The sequence below is a fragment of the Ranitomeya variabilis genome, chromosome 8 (genome assembly GCF_051348905.1).
Source record: "Ranitomeya variabilis isolate aRanVar5 chromosome 8, aRanVar5.hap1, whole genome shotgun sequence".
In the NCBI taxonomy this organism is placed as follows: Eukaryota; Metazoa; Chordata; class Amphibia; order Anura; family Dendrobatidae; genus Ranitomeya; species Ranitomeya variabilis.
This window is the reverse complement of record NC_135239.1, coordinates 143,650,441-143,666,936: the sequence shown is the minus strand read 5'-3', so window position 1 is coordinate 143,666,936 and position 16,496 is coordinate 143,650,441. Positions and strand designations below refer to the sequence as shown.

The 16,496-nt window shown below is 46.4% G+C and overlaps 1 protein-coding gene across 4 annotated transcripts in view; it reads right to left on the bottom strand.

Moving 5' to 3' along the window:
• EP300 (EP300 lysine acetyltransferase) overlaps positions 1-16,496 on the bottom strand; it is a 185,684-nt gene that overhangs the window by 75,806 nt on the left and 93,382 nt on the right. For all 4 annotated transcript variants that reach the window (XM_077276079.1, XM_077276081.1, XM_077276080.1 and 1 more), the window contains exon 16: positions 3,970-4,120. In XM_077276079.1, coding sequence (XP_077132194.1) covers positions 3,970-4,120 — 151 coding nt within the window. The remainder of the gene's footprint in view (positions 1-3,969; positions 4,121-16,496) is intronic.

Sequence of the window (16,496 nt, the reverse complement as noted above, 5' to 3'; positions counted from 1 at the left end):
ATCTGCTATAAAGGCGGCTGCCCCTTTAGCCATAGTCACATTAGATAAAATTTCGTCTCTTGGGGCTTTAGATGTCAACTGCTCCTCTATTTGCTGTAACCAGACAATAAGGGAACGAGACACACAGGTTCCTGCAATTGCCGGTTTCAGTGCGCCTGCGGTTGCTTCCCAGGTGTGTCTTAAGAAACCGTCCGCCTTTTTATCTAAGGGGTCCCTCAATACCCCAGAGTCCTCTAAAGGAAGGGATAGTTTTTTAGAGGATTTTGCTACTGCGCCATCTATCTTAGGTACTTTATCCCAAGTCTCTGAATCTTTTTCCTCAAAGGGGTAACGTCTTTTAGAAGCCGAGGGCAGATTACCCGATTTTTCCGGCTTTTTCCATTCCTTTTCAATAAGGGCTTTTATTTTGGAGTTAACGGGAAACGTACGTTTTCTTTTTTCCTCCAACCCTCCGAACATAATGTCCTCCAGGGATTTGGTTGTTTTCTCGTCTTTTAGGCCCATAGAAGTTCTAACGGCTTTAACCAGTTTGTCCATGTTCTCGGTAAGAAAGCATGGACGCCCCCCAATATCACTGTCTGAGGAAGAGCCAGGGGACTTAGAGGCGGAGGAGCAGGGAGACAACGGATCCTCCTGATATTCCTCTTCAGAATGAGAAACCTCCGACGCGGAAACCGGTTCTGGGTCTCTACTACCCTTTTTCTTAAGGGCCGCTTTAACAGAGCCTTCTACTTCAGCTCTAATAATTGCCCTAAGACTAGAGGCAAAGTCAGGGGTTTCTTCCTGGATGGTTTTTTGAATACAATCTATGCAAAGACTTTTTTGCCACTGGACTGCCAACGGAGCTCTACAGAGGGCACATTCCTTATTCCTGGTCTTGGAGCTAGCCTTCCTCGGCGCCTGCCAAGTAAACAGAAAATGTAGCCTATTACCACCAGGGTGACATTCACGTAGATCACTCACCACCCGCTGACCACAAACGGTACCGGAATCTGAGGCGGACTAGGAGCACGTTGGACGATTCTCCTGGGGGTAGAATCCTGAGACGACCGACCAGGGCGTTTGCCACTCCTTGCACTCGAGCGGCTATCTTTTTTGGTACGCTGGTGAGCAGGCGTATCACTTGAAAGGGGCTCACGCTGCTGCTGCTGTAAAGGCTGCTGCTGCTGCTGGAGTTCCATACGATCCTCCATGTCTGGATAGCTGCATGGAAATGAGCGTTGTTCCAGCGTTATTTCTCCCTTAATAAAGGGTACTCGTGCTCCCACCTCTTCCGGTGACCGTTGCGCTCTTTTTCCTCCCCCTGGATACCGCCGGGTAGCCTGTGGCGTTACCGGCGTTCTTTGCATGGGCGCCGCCATCTTGGATCCGGCGCGCCGGTCTGACGTCACGCGGGCACGCCCACTCCCAGCGTACCTTGCGCGAAACGTCAGCCGCGCACCCGGAAGTGGCCCAGCTGAGGGGGAGAGAGCGGCGTGGCGGACAGAGACCGGCCCCAGGAGTCCGGACTGTGCCGGACCGACGCCCGCACGTGCGCAAGAGCCCTATGGGATCTGCGAACGGCGCTACCGCTTCCTGAAGGCCGACATACAGGCGCCCTGCCTGTGCTTCCAGTGCCGGGACAGGAGCGGGTAAGAAGATCTTCTATTAATAAAATCGAACCGCCGTTCTTCAGCACAAGGGGTTCCCATCAGGACAGGAAACCCAACTGAAGCGAGGGAGAGGTACCGCCCTTTTATTTCAGTAGGTTTCCTGTCCTGACTGGGCGGATCCCTCTCTCAGGTGTGCTGTCATGGGAGACGGGAAAAGACTACTTTTGTGCTTCATTGGGACGAATCGATGAAGAGCCTCCATTTCTCTGGATTATGACATATCTTCAGAGGGTCCATTAAACTGTTTTTCCAAGCCACAAAATCACCCTCCATGAAGAAGTATTGGACAAGATCTTAATCATGGTTGCAGAACAAAAAAATCCAAACATCGCTAGTAGATTCCACTGATGTAGCCTGGAACCTAAGAGCTCAGCTAATTTTTTGGCAGATCCAAATCTAATGAGATCATTCAGTTCACTTTGTGTTATAAGTAGAGATGATTGAATTTAATCGAGTCCCAGCTTATTCGGCAAGCTATAGCGCTTACCGAATAAGCTGCAGAAGGAACTCTGATACATGGAGCGCGTCGGTTGATCAGCGGTGTGTTGGTCTCTCCATGCATGTGTTGTGACTGACACAGCCGCGACATATGCAGCTGCGGAGCCGAACAGCTGGCGCGCTCTATGTATCTGGGGTCCCTCAGCAGCTTATTAGGTACACGCTATAGCTTGCCGAATAAGCATGGACTTGATCAAACGCTCTCATCTTTTGGAACCAGCATCTCTTCTGTATGTGGTACTGAGTGTATTGCAGATGGAATGTTTGGTTACTTTAAAGTCCACTTCTTCTTGAAACTTGTTTACTAATGGGGGGCACCATACAGAAGAAGCAATTGGTAGTGCGACCGGCTGGCTCTCTCCAGATCATTGAGACGGTAAAAGGCATAGATTGCCTCTTTCCATTTAAACCATTGGGTAAGATGTGATGCACATCTATTACAGCATGTAGCGCCCAACTCTTGTCCTATTCTGTATTCAAAGTACAGGTCGTAGATTTTCCTTATGATAGTCAAGTTTCGCTTTTGTGACGTAAAAGCGACTTCTCCGCATATGTGGCAAAAAACTATCCACTTTGTTAGTGCAAGAACGAGGCATATTTGAAAAAACATATAGAAAATGTCTGCTCAGAAACTAAGCTAAGAAACCCTAAAACTGTATACCTTACACAGAGCATTTATAGAAGTACGTGGTGGAACTGTATGTAGGATTAAATCATCAAGCAGAGTTGGCGTTTTTTTGATTGGTCACCCTATGATACAACACTGGAGGCTCAAATTAAATAGATGTAATAGACTAGCTACTAACAACGCAATAACGATGACAAAATAATAAAGACGCAATTTTTCTCTGCATGAAATGGTCTGAGTCATAAGTAATTACAACTTCCTCTGGATCTTGAAAATTAGAGCTAATCAGCAAATTTAAGCATCATATTTGTTTTTCAGCACCACAAAATGAGTTAAGTTCAACTGTTTTCATCTCTGAATCAATTTGGCGGTAGAACAGTGTTTCCCCAAGTTTGAGTTTCATGATTTGAGTACACACCATGACTTTCAGACCAGGGGTAAGGAGTGTTGCAGTTTATCCAGAAATTGTGGTCCGTACACAAGTTGTGAAACTCAGATAAGTGAAATGAGAGACAAAGAAAAAAAAATTATCAAAACCAGCTCACCTGCTAGGCATGTGTTGTGGGGAAGCCCGGATAACGTGCAGTCATCACATGGAGCAATAGGGCAAAACAGGAGAAAAATCCAACTTCCAAAGATAATCATATTTATTGAAGATAAAATGCAAAGTCCAAAAACATGGTTCACAGGAGAATGTGTAGCAGCAGGCTACGCGTTTCGAACAGTATGTTCTTTTTCAAAGCAAAAAAAGAACATACTGTTCGAAACGCGTAGCCTGCTGCTACACATTCTCCTGTGAACCATGTTTTTGGACTTTGCATTTTATCTTCAATAAATTTGATTATCTTTGGAAGCTGGATTTTTCTCCTGTTTTGCCCGAAATGAGAGACAGACTACCTGGATTGTGAACTGTCCATTTCTTGGAGGTCAAAGAATCTCACGGGTTCCCTTTAAGTTAAGACTTTTGTAACGCATGTAGCTGCTTTGCATATTTGTAACCAGTACGCACAAGTGCTTCTCTTGCCAGTGCCCTAGGTACTATCCCATCTAATGTACATGCAGCCATACTAAGAAACTGGCAAGAGTGCTTGGAGTTATCAATTGTAAATGTTCAATGTCATGAACAGAAGACCCTGTGCTACAGCAATGTCAGCTTTCTCTCATTATTAATGTCTTTTTCTGAAAACCCACTTTTCTTTTTGGACTGTCCTGTAGGAGAAGATTGTGCAGCAGGGGTGCCGGGCATTTCATCCTCCTCTTTTATTTCAGGCTTAACGTCTTTCTTTTCTTCTGTCTCCATTGGCTCCGGTTTGCAGTCTTCGGCAGAAATATCAGGTTTCTCCTTTTAATGATATAAATTCAGATCGCATTAAATCATGATTTCTATAACTGGTTCAACAAATAACATTCTGGCATATAAAAAAACCAAAAGCTTTGTACACTACTCGAACAGGCCCATGTCAACTACCATATTCTCCCATGTAAAAACAGTCAGTACTCACATCCAGTGTCGGAGCAGCTCCAGCAACGTCAGATCTCCAGATCAACGACTTAATGAGAAGCTTCCCTCTCGCTTGCTTTGGATGCCAGTTTCATCCAAAGGAAGAGGGAATCAATTGGCACCTTAACAACTGCCGATTGGCTGCAGGACTCATGTGACACAATGCCACATAAGTCCCAGCATCACTGGAGTGGCGCTGGCACCGGATGAGAGTACATGCAGTTACTATTTTACATGGATATGGTCATTGAGAAGGAGTAGTCTCAAGTAGACAACCCCTTTAAGAAAGAAGTTTTGTTTTAAGGTACCCTTTTCAAACTTTTAAAATTCCTGCCATTTTTTTTAATTCTTTTTAACTTCTGTTTCCATATTAGCCTTTTAAACGGGAACCTGTCAGCAGTTTTGGCCGATTCTTGCGATGCCGCCCTCCTGTTGCTTCATCGCTCCTGCACAGGCGTACTTATCTGCCGTGTTGAGGGCAGAGGAAAGTGATGCAGTGCGCAGGCGCTAGGAAAGGTCAGAGGCCAGCCGCCTGCGCACTGCAGTACTTTGCTCTGCCCTCAACAAGGCAGAGAAGTACGCCTGTGCAGGAGCGCAATGCCGGAGAGCATAGAAGCAACAGAAGGGCTGCATCACAAGAATATGGGTGGCGCCGGACCCGCGACACCCATCGGACTGGACCGCCCCCCGCAGGTGAGTATAATAAAACTTAATTTTCTTATCTTTCAGGTCGGATCGGGGCTTATCTACAGTATTATAGAATGCTGTAGATTAGCCCTGAAAGGCGGTGGCCGCATCTCATATTGGCCAAAACAGATATTAAGATAATGACTTTCGGGTTTTCATTGGCTGTAAGCCATACTCATCAACATTACAGAAATAAACACTTGAAATAGATCCATCAGTTTGTAATGACTCTATATATGAGTTTCACCTTTTGTATTGAAGAACTGAAATTAACTTTTTGATGCTATTCTAATTTAGTGAAAAGTGTGCGTATGTATGTGAATATGTATGTATGTATGTATGTATGTATGTATGTATGTATGTATGTATACACACACACACACTAGATGGTGGCCCGATTCTAACGCATCGGGTATTCTAGAATATGCATGTCCACGTAGTATATTGCCCAGCCACGTAGTATATTGCCCAGCCACGTAGTATACAGCACAGAGCCAAGTAGTATATTGGCCAGCCACGTAGTATATTGCCCAGCCACGTAGTATATTGCCCAGCCACGTAGTATATTGCCCAGCCACGTAGTACAGTCATGGACAAAAATTTTGAGAATGAGACAAATATTAATTTTTCCAAAGTCTACTGCTTCATTTTCTCTAATGGCAATTTGCATATACTCCTGAATGTCAGAGAGATCAGCTTAACAGCAATTACTGTACTTGCAAAGTCAATATTTGCCCAGAAAATGAACTTTAACCCCCAAAACACATTTCAACATCATTGCAGTCCTGCCTTAAAAGGAGCAGCTAACATCGTTTTAGTGATTGATCCATTAACACAGGTGTGGGTGTTGATGAGGACAGGGCTGGAAATCAATCAGTCATGATTAACCCCTTCACCCCCAAGGGTGGTTTGCACGTTAATGACCGGGCCAATTTTTACAATTCTGACCACTGTCCCTTTATGAGGCTATAACTCTGGAACGCTTTGACGGATCTTGGCGATTCTGACATTGTTTTCTCGTGACATATTGTACTTCATGTTAAAGGTAAAATTTATTCGATATAACTTGCGTTTATTTGTGAAAAAAATGGAAATTTGGCGAAAATTTTGAAAATTTTGCAATTTTCCAACTTTGAATTTTTGTGCCCTTAAATCACAGACATATGTCACGCAAAATACTTAATAAGTAACATTTCCCACATGTCTACTTTACATCAGTACAATTTTGGAACCAAAATTGTTTTTTGTGACGGAGTTATAAGGGTTAAAAGTTAACCAGCAATTTCTCATTTTTACAACACCATTTTTTTTTAGGGACCACATCTCATTTGAAGTCATTTTGAGGGGTCTATATGATAGAAAATAACCAAGTGTGACACCATTCTAAAAACTGCACCCCTCAAGGTGCTCAAAACCACATTCAAGAAGTTTATTAACCCTTCAGGTGTTTCACAGGAATTTTTGGAATGTTTAAATAAAAATGAACATTTAACTTTTTTTCACACAAAATTTATTTCAGCTCCAATTTGTTTTATTTTACCAAGGGTAACAGGAGAAAATGGACCCCCAAAGTTGTTGTACAATTTGTCCTGAGTACGATGATACCCCATATGTGGGTGTAAACCATTGTTTAGGCGCATGGCAGAGCTTGGAAGGGAAGGAGCGCCATTTGACTTTTCAATGCAAAATTGACTGGAATTGAGATGGGACGCCATGTTGCGTTTGGAGAGCCCCTGATGTGCCTAAACATTGAAACTCCCTACAAGTGACACCATTTTGGAAAGTAGACCCCCTAAGGAACTTATCTAGATGTGTGGTGAGCACTTTGACCCACCAAGTGCTTCACAGAAGTTTATAATGCAGAGCCGTAAAAATAAAAAATCATATTTTTTCACAAAAATGATCTTTTCGCCCCCAGTTTTTTATTTTCCCAAGGGTAAGAGAAGAAATTGGACCCCAAAAAATGTTGTGCAATTTGTCCTGAGTACGCTGATACCCCATATGTGGGTGTAAACCATTGTTTGGGCGCATGGCAGAGCTTGGAAGGGAAGGAGCGCCATTTGACTTTTCAATGCAAAATTGACTGGAATTGAGATGGGACGCCATGTTGCGTTTGGAGAGCCCCTGATGTGCCTAAACATTGAAACTCCCTACAAGTGACACCATTTTGGAAAGTAGACCCCCTAAGGAACTTATCTAGATGTGTTTTGAGAGCTTTGAACCCCCAAGTGTTTCACTACAGATTATAACGCAGAGCCGTGAAAATAAATTTTTTTTTTTCTCAAAAATGATTTTTTAGCCCCCAGCTTTGTATTTTTACAAGGGTAACAGAATAAATTGGACCCCAAAATTTGTTTTCCAATTTGTCCTGAGTACGCTGATACCCCATATGTGGGGGGGAACCACTGTTTGGGCGCATGACAGAGCTCGGAAGGGAAGGAGCGCCATTTGGAATGCAGACTTAAATGGATTGGTCAGCAGCCGTCACGTTGCATTTGCAGAGCCCCTGATGTACCCAAACAGTACAAACCCCCCACAAGTGACCCCATATTGGAAACTAGACCTCCCAAGGAACTTATCTAGATGTGTTTTGAGAACTTTGAACCCCCAAGTGTTTCACTAAAGTTTATAGCGCAAAGCCGTGAAAATAAAAATTCTTTTTTTTCACAAAAATGATTTTTTAGCCCCCAGTTTTGTATTTTCACAAGGGTAACAGGATAAATTAGACCCCAAAAGTTGTTGTCCAATTTGTCCTGAGTACGCTGATACCCCATATGTCGGGGGGAACCACTGTTTGGGCGCATGACAGAGCTCGGAAGGGAAGGAGCGCCATTTGGAATGCAGCCTTAAATGGATTGGTCTGCAGGCGTCACGTTGCATTTGCAGAGCCCCTGATGTACCCAAACAGTACAAACCCCCCACAAGTGACCCCATATTGGAAACTAGACCTCCCAAGGAACTTATCTAGATGTGTTGTGAGAACTTTGAACCCCCAAGTGTTTCACTACAGTTTATAATGCAGAGCCGTGAAAATAAAACATCTTTTTTTTCCCACAAAAATGATTTTTAGCCCCCCAAATTTTTATTTTCCTAAGGATAACAAGAGAACTTGGACCCCAGAAGTTGTTGTTCAATTTGTCCCGAGTACGCTGATAACACATATGTTGGGGTAAACCCTTTTTTGGGCGCACGGGAGAGCTCGGAAGGGAAGGAGCACTGTTTTACTTTTTCAACGCAGAATTGGCTGGAATTGAGATTGGACGCCATGTCGCGCTTGGAGAGCCCCTGATGTGCCTGGACAGTGGAAACCCCCCAATTCTACCTGAAACCCTAACCCAAACACACCCCTAACCCTAATCCCAACGGTAACCCTAACCACACCCCTAGCCCTGACACACCCATAATTCTAATCCCAACCCTAATCCAAACGTAAATGTAATCCAAACCCTAACCCTAACTTTAGCCCCAACCCTAACTTTAGCCCCAACCCTAACTTTAGCCCCAACCCTAACTTTACCTCCAACCCTAGCCCTAACCCTAACCCTAACCGTGACTGAAATACGTGGCACTGAAATACGTGGCACTGAAATACGTGGCACTGAAATACGTGGCACTGAAATACGTGGCACTGAAATACGTGGCACTGAAATACGTGGCACTGAAATACGTGGCACTGAAATACGTGATACGTGGCACTGAAATACGTGGCACTGAAATACGTGGCACTGAAATACGTGGCACTGAAATACGTGGCACTGAAATACGTGGCACTGAAATACGTGGCACTGAAATACGTGGCACTGAAATACGTGGCACTGAAATACGTGGCACTGAAATACGTGGCACGTGGCACTGAAATACGTGGCACTGAAATACGTGGCACTGAAATACGTGGCACTGAAATACGTGGCACTGAAATACGTGGCACTGAAATACGTGGCACTGAAATACGTGGCACTGAAATACGTGGCACTGAAATATGTGATATGTGGCACTTAAATACGTGGCACTGAAATACGTGGCACTGAAATACGTGGCACTGAAATACGTGGCACTGAAATACGTGGCACTGAAATACGTGGCACTGAAATACGTGGCACTGAAATACGTGGCACTGAAATACGTGGCACTGAAATACGTGGCACTGAAATACGTGGCACTGAAATACGTGGCACTGAAATACGTGGCACTGAAATACGTGGCACTGAAATACGTGGCACTGAAATACGTGATACGTGGCACTTAAATACGTGGCACTTAAATACGTGGCACTGAAATACGTGGCACTGAAATACGTGGCACTGAAATACGTGATACGTGGCACTTAAATACGTGGCACTTAAATACGTGGCACTGAAATACGTGGCACTGAAATACGTGGCACTGAAATACGTGGCACTGAAATACGTGGCACTGAAATACGTGGCACTGAAATACGTGGCACTGAAATACGTGGCACTGAAATACGTGGCACTGAAATACGTGATACGTGGCACTTAAATACGTGGCACTTAAATACGTGGCACTGAAATACGTGGCACTGAAATACGTGGCACTGAAATACGTGATACGTGGCACTGAAATACGTGGCACTTAAATACGTGGCACTGAAATACGTGGCACTGAAATACGTGGCACTGAAATACGTGGCACTGAAATACGTGGCACTGAAATACGTGGCACTGAAATACGTGGCACTGAAATACGTGGCACTGAAATATGTGATATGTGGCACTTAAATACGTGGCACTGAAATACGTGGCACTGAAATACGTGGCACTGAAATACGTGGCACTGAAATACGTGGCACTGAAATACGTGGCACTGAAATACGTGGCACTGAAATACGTGGCACTGAAATACGTGGCACTGAAATACGTGGCACTGAAATACGTGGCACTGAAATATGTGATACGTGGCACTTGCGTGGCACTGAAACACGTGGCACTGAAATACGTGATACGTGGCACTGAAATACGTGGCACTGAAATACGTGCAACTGAAATACGTGGTACTAAAATATGTGGCACTGAAATACGTGATACGTGGCACTGAAATACGTGGCACTGAAACACGTGGCACTGAAATACGTGATACGTGGCACTGAAATACATGGCACTGAAATACGTGGCACTGAAATACGTGGCACTGAAATACGTGGCACTGAAATACGTGGCACTGAAATACGTGGCACTATGACTGTCAGAAAATGTTCATTAAACGGTTAGGGGTGAGGTTAGGGGTAGAGTTAGGGTTAGGGTTTGGATCCCTTTATCACCTTGATGGTGGTGGGTGGCTTTTCAGTGTGTTTTCTGTTTTTTTTCGATAAAAATGCATGCGTTTTTAACGCAAACAAACGCATGTGCTTAAAAACGCAAGAAAATACTGCAGGTTGTATTTCTGAAAATGAACGCATGCAGAAAAAAACCGCATGCGTTTGAAAACGCGACCAAACGCGTACAAAAAAACCGCATGCGTTTTCAATGTTAAATATAGGGAAAAAACGCATGCGTTTTTTTGTGCAAAAAACGCTGCAGACAAAAACGCAAGTGTGAAACCAGCGACGCTTTTTATAGCAAAAAAGTTTTTGCGTCTCCACATTTTGAGACCTATAATTTTTCCACATTTGCTCCACAGAGTCATGTGAGGTCTTGTTTTTTGCGGGACGAGTTGACGTTTTTATTGGTAACATTTTCGGACACGTGACCGTTTTTGATCGCTTTTTATTCCGATTTTTGTGAGGCAGAATGACCAAAAACCTGCTATTCATGAATTTCTTTTGGGAGAGGCGTTTATACCGTTCCGCGTTTGGTAAAATTGATAAAGCATTTTTATTCTTCGGGTCAGTACGATTACAGCGATATCTCATTTATATCATTTTTTTTATGTTTTGGCGCTTTTATACGATAAAAACTATTTTATAGAAAAAATAATTATTTTGGTATCGCTTTATTCTCAGGACTATAACTTTTTTATTTTTTTGCTGATGATGCTGTATGGCGGCTTGTTTTTTGCGGGACAAGATGACGTTTTCAGCAGTACCATGGATATTTATATCAGTCTTTTTGATCGCGTGTTATTCCACTTTTTGTTCGGCGGTATGGTAATAAAGCGTTGTTTTTTGCCTCGTGTTTTTTTTTTTTTTTTCTTACGGTGTTTACTGAAGGGGTTAACTAGTGTGGCAGTTTTATAGGTTGGGTCGTTACGGACGTGGCGATACTAAATATGTGTACTTTTATTGTTTTTTTTTTTTTAATTTAGATAAAGAGATGTATTTATGGGAATAATATATATATTTTTTTTCATTATTTTGGAATATTTTTTTTTATTTTTTTTTTACACATTTGGAAATTTTTTTTTTTACTTTTTTACTTTGCCCCAGGGGGGGACAATACAGATCGGTGATCTGCCAGTTTGCATAGCACTCTGACAGATCACCGATCTGCGAGAAGTACAGGCTGCTTCACAGTGCCTGCTCTGAGCAGGCGTCTGTGAAGCCACCTCCCTCCCTGCAGGACCCGGATCCGCGGCCATCTTGGATCCGGGTCTGGAGCAGGCAGGGAGGGAGGTAAGACCCTCGCAGCAACGCGATCACATCGCGTTGCTGCGGGGAGCTCAGGGAAGCCCGCAGGGAGCCCCCTCCCTGCGCGATGCTTCCCTGCACCGCCGGCACATCGCGATCATGTTTGATCGCGGTGTGCCGGGGGTTAATGTGCCGGGGGCGGTCCGTGACCGCTCCTGGCACATAGTGCCGGATGTCAGCTGCGATATGCAGCCGACACCCGGCCGCGATCGGCCGCGCTCCCCCCGTGAGCGCGGCCGATCGGCTATGACGTACTATCCCGTCGGCGGTCATACGGACCCACCCCACCTCGACGGGATAGTACGTCAAATGTCGGGAAGGGGTTAAGTAAGAATGACATCACTGGACACTTTAAAAGGAGGCTGGTGCTTGGTATCATTGTTTCTCTTCAGTTAACCATGGTGATCTCTAAAGAAACACATGCAGCCATCATTGCACTGCACAAAAATGGCCTAACAGGGAAGAGTAAAGGTACCGTCACATTAAGCGACGCTGCAGTGATAGCGACAGCGATGTCGATCGCTGCAGCGTCGCTGTTTGGTCGCTGGAGAGCTATCACACAGACAGCTCTCTCCAGCGACCAGCGATCAGGGGAGCGACTTCGGCATCGCTGAAACTGTCTTCAGCGATGCCGAAGTCCCCCTGTAAAAAGAAAAAAAAACCACTACATACGCACCTTCTATCGTCCTTCATGTCCCTCGGCGCTTCCCGCACTGACTGTGTCTCAGCGCCGGCCGGCTGTAACAGCGGTGCCCAGCGGTGAACCGCTGTTACTGCAGGTTCACCGCAGTCTCTGCTTTACGGCCGGCTGGCGCTGAGACAGTCAGTGCGGGAAGCTCCAGGGGACGTGACGGACAACTGAAGGTGAGTATGTAGTGTTTTTTTTCACTTTTACCATGGTATCCATGGTAAATATCGGGTTACTAAGCGCGGCCCTGCGCTTAGTAACCCGATGTTTACCATGGATACCAGTGAAGACATCGCTGGATCGGCGTCACACACGGCGATCCAGCGATGTCAGCGGGAGAGTTGCGACGAAAGAAAGTTCGTGCACTCTCCCTGCAACCAGCGATATCCCAGCAGGATCCAGATCGCTGCTGCGTGCCAAACATAGCGATATCGCTATGCAGGACGCTGCAACGTCATGGATCGCTGGCGATATCGCTGCAACCTCGCCTAGTGTGACGATACCTTAACGCAGCTACAAAGATTGCACCTCAGTCAACAATCTATCGCATCATCAAGAAATTCAAGGAGAGAGCTTCCATTGTTAAAAAGGCTCCAGGGCGCCCAAGAAAGACCAGCAAGCGCCAGGACCGTATCTTAAAACTGTTTCAGCTGCGGGATCGGACTACCAGCAGTGCCGAGCGTGCTCAGGAATGGCAGCAGGCTGGTGTGAGTGCTTCTGCACGCACTGTGAGGCGGAGACACTTTGAGCAAGGCCTGGTTTCAAGGAGGGCAGCAAAGAAGCCACTTCTCTCCAGAAAAAACATCAGGGACCGACTGATATTCTGCAAAAGGTACAGGGAGTGGACTGCTGAGGGACTGGGGCAAAGTCATTTTCTCTGATGAATCCCCTTTTCGATTGTTTGGGACATCTGGAAAACAGCTTATTCGGAGAAGAAGAGGTGAGCGCTACCACCAGTCTTGTCTCATGCCAACTGTAAAGCATCCTGAAACCATTCATGTGTGGGGTTGCTTCTCAGCCAAGGGAATCGGCTCACTCACAGTCTTGCCTAAAAACACAGCCATGAATAAAGAATGGTACCAGAATGTCCTCCAAGAGCAACTTCTCCCAACCGTCCAAGAGCAGTTTGGCGCCCAACAATGCCTTTTCCAGCATGATGGAGCACCTTGCCATAAAGCAAAGGTGATAACTAAATGGCTCATGGAACAAAACAGAGATTTTGGGTCCATGGCCTGGAAACTCCCCAGATCTTAATCCCATTGAGAACTTGTGGTCAATCATCAAGAGACGGGTGGACAAACAAAAACCAACAAATTCTGGCAAAATGCAAGCATTGATTATGCAAGAATGGATTGCTATCAGTCAGGATTTGGTCCAGAAGTTGATTGAGAGCATGCCAGGGAGAATTGCAGAGGTCTTGAAGAAGAAGGGTCAACACTGCAAATATTGACTTGCTGCATTAACTCATTCTAACTGTCAATATAACCTATTGGTACTCACAATATGATTGCAATTATATTTCTGTATGTGATATAAACATCAGACAAACACTAATAAAAACCAGAGGGCAGCAGATCATGTGAAAATATAATTTTGGTCTCATTCTCAAAACTTTTGGCCATGACTGTATATTGCCCAGCGACGGAGTATACAGCACAGAGCCACGTAGTATACAGAGTTAAAATAAAAAATAAACATATACTCACCCTCCGAAGGCCCGTTGAAGTTCTGGTCCTGTGCAGGTGTCACCTTCCAGTCCCAGGGAGTGATGACATCGCGGTCACATGACCGTGACGTCATGGCAGGTCCTTCTCGCGCAGGCGCGCAGGACCCGTGATGACGTCGCGGTCACATGACCGTGACGACCGCAGGCGGCAGCTTCCGGTCCCAGGGTGTGATGACGTCACGGTCACATGACCGTGACATCATGGAAGGTCCTTCTCACAGGGCCTGTGATCACGTCGCGGTCACATGACCGTGACGTCATGGAATGTCCTTCTGGCGTACCATCATTGGGACCGGAACCTGCCGCTTGCATGGAGCGGTCACAGTAGCGTCGCGAGGAGCGCGAAAGGCGGTGGATGGTGAGTATAGAAGTTTCTCTTTTTTAAAATAATTTTTAACATGACATTTTTACTATTGATTCTGCATAGGCAGCGTCAATAGTAAATAGTTGGGGGGACACAGGGTTATTAACAGCGATAATGGAGTGCGTTACACCGCGGCCCGTTACCGCTGCCATTAACCCTGTGTAAGCGGTGACTGGAGGGGAAGGGGAGCATGGAGCGGGCGCCGGGCAGTGACTGCAGGGGAGTAGGGGAGGGACTAATCGGACTGTGCCCGTCGCTGATTGGTCGCGGCAGCCATGACAGGCAGCTGCCGAGACCAATCAGCGACTTGGATTCCATGACAGACAGAGGCCGCGACCAATGAATATCCGTGACAGACAGAAGGACAGACAGAAAGACGGAAGTGACCCTTAGACAATTATATAGTAGATGTGTGTAAGCATCTTGATAAGAATGATGTGATTAACCAGAGTCAGCATGGGTTTGTAACTAAGTCATGTCAGACTAACTTAATTTCCTTCTAACGCATCGGGTACTCTAGAATATGTATGTACACTCACCGGCCACTTTATTAGGTACACCTGTCCAACTTCTTGTTAACACTTAATTTCTAATCAGCCAATCACATGGCGGCAACTCAGTGCATTTAGGCATGTAGACATGGTCAAGACAATCTCCTGCAGTTCAAACCGAGCATCAGTATGGGGAAGAAAGGTGATTTGAGTGCCTTTGAACGTGGCATGGTTGTTGGTGCCAGAAGGGCTGGTCTGAGTATTTCAGAAACTGCTGATCTACTGGGATTTTCACGCACAACCATCTCTAGGGTTTACAGAGAATGGTCCGAAAAAGAAAAAAAATCCAGTGAGCGGCAGTTCTGTGGGCGGAAATGCCTTGTTGATGCCAGAGGTCAGAGGAGAATGGGCAGACTGGTTCGAGCTGATAGAAAGGCAACAGTGACTCAAATCGCCACCCGTTACAACCAAGGTAGGCCTAAGAGCATCTCTGAACGCACAGTGCGTCGAACTTTGAGGCAGATGGGCTACAGCAGCAGAAGACCACACCGGGTACCACTCCTTTCAGCTAAGAACAGGAAACTGAGGCTACAATTTGTACAAGCTCATCGAAATTGGACAGTAGAAGATTGGAAAAACGTTGCTTGGTTGATGAGTCTCGATTTCTGCTGCGACATTCGGATGGTAGGGTCAGAATTTGGCGTAAACAACATGAAAGCATGGATCCATCCTGCCTTGTATGGAGCATCTTTGGGATGTGCAGCCGACAAATCTGCGGCAACTGTGTGATGCCATCATGTCAATATGGACCAAAATCTCTGAGGAATGCTTCCAGCACCTTGTTGAATCTATGCCACGAAGAATTGAGGCAGTTCTGAAGGCAAAAGGGGGTCCAACCCTTTACTAGCATGGTGTACCTAATAAAGTGGCCGGTGAGTGTATGTATGTATGTATGTATGTATGTATGTTGCGCTGTGAGTGCGCCTGTCAGGGGATGGGGGCGCAGGATGTCGGGGATTCTGGTCGCAGGATGTTGGAGGTTTGCACAAGCTTGGCGTAGCCGCAGCTCTGCTCCCTCTTCCCGGCGCCTCTGCTCCCTCTCCCGGGGGACCCTGCTCCTTCTCCCCGGCGCCACTGCTCCCTCTCCCGGGGGACCCTGCTCCTTCTCCCTGGCGCCGACCCTGCTCCTTCTCCCCGGCTCTCCGCACATGCAGGACTCCGGGTGCCCGCACACAATAGGTAGTCACAGGCCGGCGTCCTCGCAGTGCCCTCTGCCCTCCACTCTTTGCCCTCTCCCGGTCCCCAGCTTCCTCACCGCCTGCCTCGCTCACCAGGCCGGTACACGCACTGTCCGGGGGGACCCTGCTCCTTCTCCCCGGCTCTCCGCACATGCAGGACTCCGGGTGCCCGCACACAATAGGTAGTCACAGGCCGGCATCCTCGCAGTGCCCTCTGGCCTCTCCCGGTCCCCAGCTTCCTCACCGACTCCCTCGCTCACCAGGGACGGTACACGCACTGTCCAGACGCCTCCACGTTCCCTCCTGGTCGGTACACTGTCCCGCTCCTCTCTCCTGTACTCCTCGGTGAGGAGAAGCAATCATCCTCACGCCGAGGGTGCGCCACCGGTGGCCGCTTTCCAAGCCGTCCGACACAGGGCCCGCCAAGGAGAACCAGCGTC